Below are 9,062 nucleotides of genomic sequence, written 5' to 3'. Positions count from 1 at the left end.
AGTAGTGTAGATATCAGTGTAGTCCCGTGAGTTGTTGATTTCAGAACTCGGCGATGACTGCACAGGCTACATTTGGGTTGGGAAAGGCAGCAGCCACAGTCATAGGGTCCCTTGGTAAAAAAAAGGGGGGGAAATTTGTAGTTTGCGTTTCCTCTCTTGCCTTTTTATGTGCAGATAGTGCTTTCACGTGAGTTGGTTGACGTATGGCAGAAAGACCTACTCTCCAAGCAGAGGCTGTGGGGGAATGATCGTTAGCTTTTTATATATATTTTTTTTTGCGCTAATCCCATCGGTGGCCGGCGACCTTCTCAGGCTAATGGATACTGCCTGGCCAATTTGATACTGTCTTTTTGCCACCGGAAGGGATCTGCTTGGAGACCTAGCAGGTTGTAGAATATGAATGCTCTGCGAGCACAGATGTGTTGAAATCTCAATGATGGGATCGGAAGAACATAGCATTAGATTGCACTGTGTAGGATCCCCAAAATACTATTATGTTAAACCCAACAAGACATCTTTGGGAACATTTAGAGGCATGACGCATGAGCTCATGTTCATTTTTAACAGGAAACGTCATTGGTCGGTTTAAACCATCGGCTTTGTCATTTGTCTAGATAAAAAAAAACCACAAGCATTCTGTGCTTGTTATTTCAACGGATAACCAACCCTGGACCGGACATAGCTACTGGTTGAGCTCCGACGGCGAAAGAATGTGTAAATAAATCTGTTTCGGTGCATTTTTTCTGGCTGACAAAACTTTCAAAAGCGCATGGAAAGGATTTTTCACTTCCTACCATTGCAAAACTTGCCAAAAGGTGGAATGATTCAACATTTTTCCTCGTCAGAAGTTGCAACTGGAAACTCGTGGTATTTCTAGCGGATTCCAGACGTAGATTTATGACCAAATGCGGTTGCGGGAGCCGGTTCAAAACCCCAAACTATTTCCTAAAACGTAGATAACCCTTCTTTTCGAATGAAAGATTATATCACTTCATTTTTGCTTGAACCAATGGCACTCAGAGGTAAATAATTTTCATTTTTAACGGTAAAACGGTTCCACCATGAAATCACTTAAGTACATTTTATTTATTCACTAGAAAGGTGACATTTGCAAAGCAAATGCATAATGTTTACCTTCGCATATGGTCTGCTCTGTTCATTCTTACACAAACACATTCATATATATGGTGACAGCAGTCTAAATCCCTCCTGCTATAAAATTGAAACATGATGTAACCCAACACTAGTTAACATGGAGACAGACGTCTGGTTCAGGTCATTGACCTTATTGGTTTGGAGAAGAAATAAAAGAAGAGGAAACAGAGAAAAAACAATGTTTTCCCTCGGTAAACATAATTAAAGATCAAAACTACTTTGAGGGTATGATGTACTTCCACAATGCGACAGTCAAGTTCTGTGAAACACCAGAAAACGGACATGGCCGAAAACAGCACTTCGCCATTCACCGCTCCCGTCGGCAAAACTCGGAACCCGTCGGGTAGACAAAACAAAACGTCTCCGGGCATGACTTCACCAAGACTGTTGTTCAGGGAAGTACATGAGACAAAAAATAGATCTCGTAAAAAGAACAGCTGGATGACAGAATACGCACACGGGGAAGCCGCGGGTGGGAATGTCAACAAACGCTGAGAATACTTCGGGCAATCCCACGAGTTGTCATCGTAACCCTCCGGCGGCAGACGGAACATTCCCGACATTGGCCGCGGCGCGATTTTGCCCATATATGGTAAAGTACCGCTACCGAAGATGACGTAGCTTCAGGTTCAAGGCGGGTCGTGGAAGCGAGGTCGCTCACCTCTGGGCCAGCCGTGTATTTCAAAGCTCTTCTTTTTTCGGAGACATGTTTTTAACATGAATTGTTCTTTTACGAGTGTTTCTCAACGTTTTATCTGCCGCTACGTTCTATTTTCATCCTTCCAACAAGAAAAGTGTGACGCAGCAAGGTCAATGATCTGAAATAAATGTGTTTTACGTAAGCTAGCCGTCTTAACCAGATTCTCTCATTAAATTCTTTTAATAACTTTGTTTAGATGTAATTGAGTTAAATCTAGGAGATCATTTGAGATCAACACTGACCATTTTTGGAAGCGAAACTTTATACCAGAAGACAGTATATTTCAATTCCATGGACACAAAAAAGGAATTGGAACGAAAGTTTCAAAAGTATATACTTCGTTTTGGTTTAACGCTTAGTTGATAATAAGCTTATTTACCTAACTATATCATACTAACTACATGTACAATGTTCATTTCATAATATAGTCGCACCGTCCCCTAACTTTACCCGTAATGTTATTCCGGAATTTTTTTTCTTACACCTACGCAACCGTTTCAACACCTAACGTTGTCAAACAATGGTGCACGTCAATGGAGTCGGCTTGTTTTCCTAGAGTCTTCAAACAGACGTAGTTTCCAGTTGACTCAACCATCCCCACGTGAACTTGACTTCTAAATATAAACTTCACCCTGGTGTACCCCCTCCCCCGACCTGTTGTCCGGGGGACTCCGCGGGCGCGTATACAGGTCGACTCTGCCGAGAAAAATATTTGTTTGTGACGCATGTGAAGCCAGTGCGTGGAATTTGCAGAAGTGCCCACGTGTGTTTAACTTGACCTGGACACGGCGTGCCTCCGTCTGTGTACGTCAGTTGCCATGGCGACGGACGGCGTCACGTGTAGAGACGACTGGGCGCACGTGGACGGGACGGATTACTACATCATCACATTTAAGGATCTATAATGTCAGTATCTTATGTATGCTAACATCGTTTCTGGTCTTTTCGTGAAGGTACATTCTCTGCGCATTCATACCTTCAGGCCGCTACATAGTACATTGTGCTACTGTCGTTTAAACTATAGACTAGTTTCCGTTTCAGTTTCTTTTCAACCGTAAACAAACAGCCGATGTGTATCTCTGGCAGTGAGAAGTTTCTCTTTCACTTGTGTCTTAATCAGAAGTGTAGTAGCTGACAGACACGCAACTTTTCGTGTCTACCACGCACCTGTTTTTTTTTCTACCGTTCCACGACCGTTCACAAAGTTCCCATTCATTCAGTTCTCCAAGTTTTTACTCCGAGTCCCTGACGTCGGCACCGTCACGAGTCCAAACATGTGCGCGGTAAATCACGCTCTACTTTCCCGCCGGTAACCGGGGGGAAAGCCCGGCAATGTTAGAACAACCCCCCGGAACATGCAAACCAAAGGACGCCAGAAGACAAAAACTTTTTCAATCCAACTTTTCAGACGTTGACCCCGACGAGACCCAAAGAAAGATAATCCCGCTATTTCGGGGAACGTAACATTTACACAGCGGAGTAGTAACCTACAAAGACACGCGCTAGACCGTTTACTTTTTAAACCACGTCAGGAAGTACGTCACAAGTGGTGATTCCGGAGAGATAAATAACCTGATCCAGGAAGTAGAGGTGTATATATAGAGGCTGGAGCGGGGCGGATAGACCAGACAACGGACGCAGCTCGATCCTTCGCATGTTTCTTGCGATCGGTGACTCAAGTTTCCTGAAGACTTGGGAGCTACTCCAACTTTCTTGCAGACCAGACGCAACTTTCAACTTGGGAACAACTCCAAACTACTGGAACACCAAGTATCTTGAGGTGGGAAATATTATGTTGTGTCCATCACCGGGTATTGTGTATTTTCTTTATTGGTAAGTCTTGCTTTTGGGCCTGATCGCAAGTTGGTTCTTTTCTCTGACATCTGATATTTCGGTATGTGCGTTGTAGATATAGCGCACTCTAAAATAAAATAATCTCACCACAGAAAAACAGACTGCTAAGGGCTGAACGTATTTTCGGAGAACAAAATTTAAGAAGGATCTTGACATTGGAAATAGTAGGGGATTAAGCAAAAACATCAAATTTTTGTAGAGCATCAGCTATCTTTGCTAAATATCGTTCGGAGAAACGCGCGTTTCCTGAGATTACGTCTCAGCCTCTTTCGGCGTATCTTAAATGGGTCAATGCCCGATGATGACTAGCTAGCTAGCTAATATTAGTTAGCCAGGCTTATTTTAAGCTGTTTATTCTATAAATAATGGGCCAAACCTATGCACGCAATGTTCTGTACAACTCCTTCGGGAGAAGGTGCGCCTGTTCCCGCCATGTGTCAGAGCTGGTTGCGCTTCATTCCGAGGAAAATGTTTTGGTGGAAATGCCAAGTTAAAGGCCACATTCCGAGCGAGTCAAACATTAGATTGGACGTAAACGCCGGTCGACGCGAACTCGGCTAAGAAAACAGGTTGGGGCGAATTGGTTTAAATATTTAGCTTTGTGGTCTGGCCTCACATGTTGTATCGTATCGCGTTGAGGAGTGCTACAGATGTGTTATGCGTAGCTGTCAACAATACTCGCCGTTGGAATGCTGTCCAAAACAGTAAGAGATTGATATACGTGTATCAGCTACTGTTATCCTTCGTGTGCCCGCCTTGCAAGCATTATGAAGTATTAAGTACATGTATGTATATAAGGTCGAAATTACATCTTGCATACGTTTTTGTTCGTCGTTCTTATACTGTTATGATATAAAGGCATTTTGTGACGTAGGTCGTTTATGAACATGAAAACGTTTCTGAACATGAAAACTTGCAGGGAATCTTATGTATGGGAATCTCTTTAAAATGGCCTGCGGTCCGGACAATATCCGATGTTCAGTATGTCTAAAACTCGTCGTCAATGCGAAGCACTTCCTAGAACCGATTTTTCCTCCTTCGGCGCTTCACGTGACGGGTTTTTCCGCGCCGAATGGAAACACGTACGGCTGACCCCCGGTGCAGGCAAGCCCACATCACCACGCTAAGAATGTTCTCTCGCGCGCTGATCCACGGTAGACTTTACCTGCTTGTGACAGGTCAACCCCGGTCGGGCCGGCCCACCCTGCAGGCGGGGCCCATCTGGTCCTCATACCGACGGCCAATACTCGCCCACCGCCTGACTAAACGACTATAAATACGGGAGAACTATTATTAACAACATTACACAGTTCCTAGAGTACTCACCAAGACCAAAAACCAGAACCTTACTCGTACGCGTACTCTTATTTTATCTCAATAACTTGAGAAGGCTTTACGTTTCCAAAGAAGGTAAGGATTGCAGGCCTTTTCCTTAGAAATCATATATTTTGTCTCTCTTTTTATAGAAATTTGTCATTAAAATCCTTTTCATCGTTGTATTTTTCAGAACGCTTAGTACGACTGGTGAGATGAAGATGTCGCTACAGTTTCTCCGCGCGTGTCTCGTGGCAGCGGTCGTCCGGACTTCCCTGGAGCTCCCGGCGCCGTCCATCGTCAGACCGTGCGACCGTCCAGACGGCTGCCGGAAGACCCGTCCCGACGCCCTGTCCCCCGACACAGACCCCACGGGCTCCACAGCAGACTGGTTTCAGGACGACTACCCTGCCGAGGACGACAAGACACCGGTGGAACTCTCCCCGGAGTTCTCCTACGAACCGGCCCAGGACAAGCTCGTCCTTACCGAACTCTTGAAATCACTGCAGCAGATTCAAAGGAAAGCCAACAGCACCAAACAGCTTCGACTGGGTAAGCTGTTGTCGGGGATCGTCACGAAGCAGAATCGGCGGAGGAAAGCTAAAGCGAGCAAGTCTAACACAGTCCTGAGCCAAGAGGCGGTAACATCACCGACTGAGAAGAGAGACCAAACCACCACCAGTTCAGACTTTGTCGCGACGAAAGCGGCAGTTCCGTCAACAACGCCGCACCAACCGACACAGAGCACACCGACACAGAAGCCTGAAAATGACATCACATTCGACGTTCAGCTGCCCGAATGGTTCTGGGACCCCGAGAGGACTCTGTCGCCCTTCTATGACGACGCGCCAGCGGCACCGGCAGAGCTCCGAGACGACGAGAACGTCCACCAACCCGACGGAACGCTGTCAGTCGACACGAACTTTGGCGGGGAGATTCTCCCGTTCCCTGACAGACTCGGCCCCGACCACACCTCACTCATCACCAGCAGCGAGCAGGACTTACTAGACCAGCTAGCACTGTGGAGCAAAATGTCACTGGAAGCCGATAAATCTACTTATCCACTAGACACTGAACTAGAAGGAGAGGAGACACCAAAACAGGACGAGAGGCTTTTACCGCTACGCATAGAAAAACCAGATACCACAACAGAAACACGTAAGTTTTCTTCTCCATTGCGTTATAGGACGGGTAGAAGTTTTTGTAAAAAAATTGGAAACGACAGACAGTAATGTTGTTTGCTCAGCGAGATCCACTGGAGCTAGATATTGTTGATGAAAACATCTATAGTCAGGGATATCTGAAATTTACTCTACTTAAAGCATGGCGCCGGGAGTCTGGCCAAATGTTAAACATCACCGCATTCCTCGGGCACGTCACATTGGTGTAATTCTACATGGTGGAGGTATTCCATTGATAAAGTTACGGGGTTGGACCATGACCGGGGGAGGGGATGGAGAGTTGTTTTGTAACTTAAGATGATCATAGTCAAGAAACACGGAGTCTTCTTCAACAAACTCACCTGTATTGTTGTTTTTTGAAGTTTTGTAGTGCCTAGCCTTCTTGTGACAATTAAAAACTTCTTTACAATTCTTAATGTGATTGGTAACTTGTTTCAAAGGATGCATTTAGAGCTAACAGTATAACTTAAGTTCTGATGACAATGCAGTTGTTCAAAGTCTGATGATGATGTTTTTTGACCTTGCAGTAAGATGTTACCGAGATTTGGAGACAAGGACAACATACTACAGAGGACGACCGTAAGTTTCTTTTTTTTTTTTATTCTTCGCGTATTTGAGAATATATATATATAAGAATTTGCCACTTTTGAATGCACACAATTCCTAGTATATAAATGAGTAGGTTTAGTTTGTAAGTAGGAAGTCCACAACGTGGGTGTAACTTGTACATTCCGCCCTAACGTACCCTGCGTGTTTTGAGTTAGACTACGGAGAAATAGTTCCAACACGTCCGGGGAAATCCCGCGACTGTCGAAGGAAGTTGTACTTGAAGGGAAAACCGAAGTACATGCCAACAATTTGCCCCGAAGGGTGGATGTGTGTGTTGCCAGGTCACTAACATTGTCGAGTGGTTTCGACTGGAACTTCAGCAATTTTAATTATTCCTAAAACCTTGAACATACTTGTCAGGAAGTCACTGTCCTACACAATTGATGGAAATGTAAACCGCTTTAAATTACAGTGTATTGCTATGTGTTGTTTCTTGGTCTTAAGAAGAAAGAAAGAAAGAAATAAAGAAATAAAGAAATAAAGAAAGAAAGAAAGAAAGAAAGAAAGAGAAAGAAAGAATCAATCAATCAATCAATCAATCAATCAATCAATCAATCAAACAATCAAACAAACAAACAAAAAGGACTCAATTAAACATGAAAAGTGTATTATACTTGTATGAATGGCTTCTCTCTGCATCTCCATGTATTTTGTATCAATATCAAAAGCATTTCTGACGGGATTCTCTTATTTATGTTTTACAGATGTCCCCGGCAGACAAGACCACAGCTCACAGACCCTCTGTGTCACGCCAGAAGATTCCTGGCTCCAAACGGCTGCTGCAAAGAGTGGTGGGTTGTTTGCAATTGAACGACCCTCAACGTGAACTCTAAACTGCAAGTGACTCTGTATGTACAAAGACATGCATACCTCATGAACAATCTCTCCGAAATCTCGCGAGAATACGACGCGAGATGTGTGACGTCAAAGAGTCAATTCCATGAACGTCGACGAAGGTCTAGACATCCAGGAAATGAGAGACACAAGGAAATCATTACCCAAGCAACTGGACACATTTTGAAAACTGCCAGACGTTTTATGCAGTATCCAACGTGACGAAAAGTAGTGGATGCTACTTGAAACGTCTGACAGTTTTCAAAATGTATCCAGTTGCTCGAGTAACAATTGTCTTGTGTAGTCAATTCCATTATGAGAAGGGTGCGGCAGCTATGTTTGGCAAAACTGCCGAAGTACTGACCAAGCTAGGACTCTTTGTTTGTTTGTTTGTTATAACTGTAAATAATGTTTCAAGACGATATATGGACTCTGTGAGACCGTAGATGATATTCTGTAAATACGCGATGATTGTATAGTCGGGAATGTATTTCAGATTTAGTCCGCAAGATGCCATACTAACTTCGTGTACGAATATATCAATACTGTCTTAAGTTATTGTCAAGGTTTTATAAAAATCCATTCCATTCATTGCAGCAAGACCCATAATAGGTGTTATTTATGTATATTTATAAAGAAAAGTATGATATTTTGTTAAGATATTTTGTTGAGAATCGTTGATGTAAAATAAAGTAACTTATTTCCACATGACACATGGTTTGATGGTTATTGAAGGTTGCCAACTGGCAGTGTGTGTGTGTGTGTGTGTGTGTGTGTGTGTTAGTATGTGTGTGTGTTGTGTTAGTGTATGTTAGTGTGTGTGTGTGTTAGTATGTGTGTGTGTTGTGTTAGTGTATGTTAGTGTGTGTGTGTGTGTTAGTATGTGTGTGTGTTGTGTTAGTGTGTGTTAGTGTGTGTGTGTGTGTGTATGTGTGTGTTAGTATGTGTGTGTGTTGTGTTAGTGTATGTTAGTGTGTGTGTGTGTGTGTGTGTGTGTGTTGTGTTAGTGTATGTTAGTGTGTGTGTGTGAGTGAGTGAGTCAATGTGTGTGTGTGTGTGTTGATGTTTGTGTGTTGATGTGTGTATCCTGATGATTACATAAAACCTTTGGAGGGAAATAATCAGCAATAAAATTTAACTGTCACCTATCTCCAAAAAAACTGAAGTGCAGGGGGGGATAAAGTAACCCTATTTTGAAAATTGGATCGATTAATAGACAAAAACATTAATGAATTTGTTCAACGTCTTGTTTAAAAAAAATATTGACATTTGTCGCCTTCAGATGGTGACAAATTGCAGGAAACGTAGGCTTCAAGACTTTTGTAAAATGTGAAGGAAAGGATATCACTCTATGCGAAATGTTACTGAAGACTTAAAATGGCCGCATTACTAGTGCATCCGACACTCGGTCCAAA

The 9,062-nt window shown here is 43.3% G+C and overlaps 1 protein-coding gene across 1 annotated transcript; it reads left to right on the top strand.

Annotated features, from left to right (window-relative positions):
- Positions 1 to 4,769: 4,769 nt before the first annotated feature.
- On the top strand, positions 4,770 to 8,346 carry LOC109464447. Its single transcript, XM_019761430.1, has 3 exons — positions 4,770 to 6,181; positions 6,732 to 6,783; positions 7,518 to 8,346. The coding sequence occupies exons 1-3, from the start codon at positions 5,239 to 5,241 to the stop codon at positions 7,621 to 7,623; spliced, it is 1,101 nt and encodes a 366-aa protein (XP_019616989.1). The 5' UTR covers positions 4,770 to 5,238; the 3' UTR covers positions 7,624 to 8,346.
- Positions 8,347 to 9,062: the final 716 nt, after the last annotated feature.

The sequence above is a fragment of the Branchiostoma belcheri genome, unplaced genomic scaffold, assembly GCF_001625305.1.
Source record: "Branchiostoma belcheri isolate BF01 breed outbred unplaced genomic scaffold, Haploidv18h27 scaffold139, whole genome shotgun sequence".
NCBI classification, from domain to species: domain Eukaryota; kingdom Metazoa; phylum Chordata; class Leptocardii; order Amphioxiformes; family Branchiostomatidae; genus Branchiostoma; species Branchiostoma belcheri.
The sequence above is the reverse complement of the archived record's forward strand: the minus strand, read 5'-3'. Positions and strand labels throughout refer to the sequence as shown.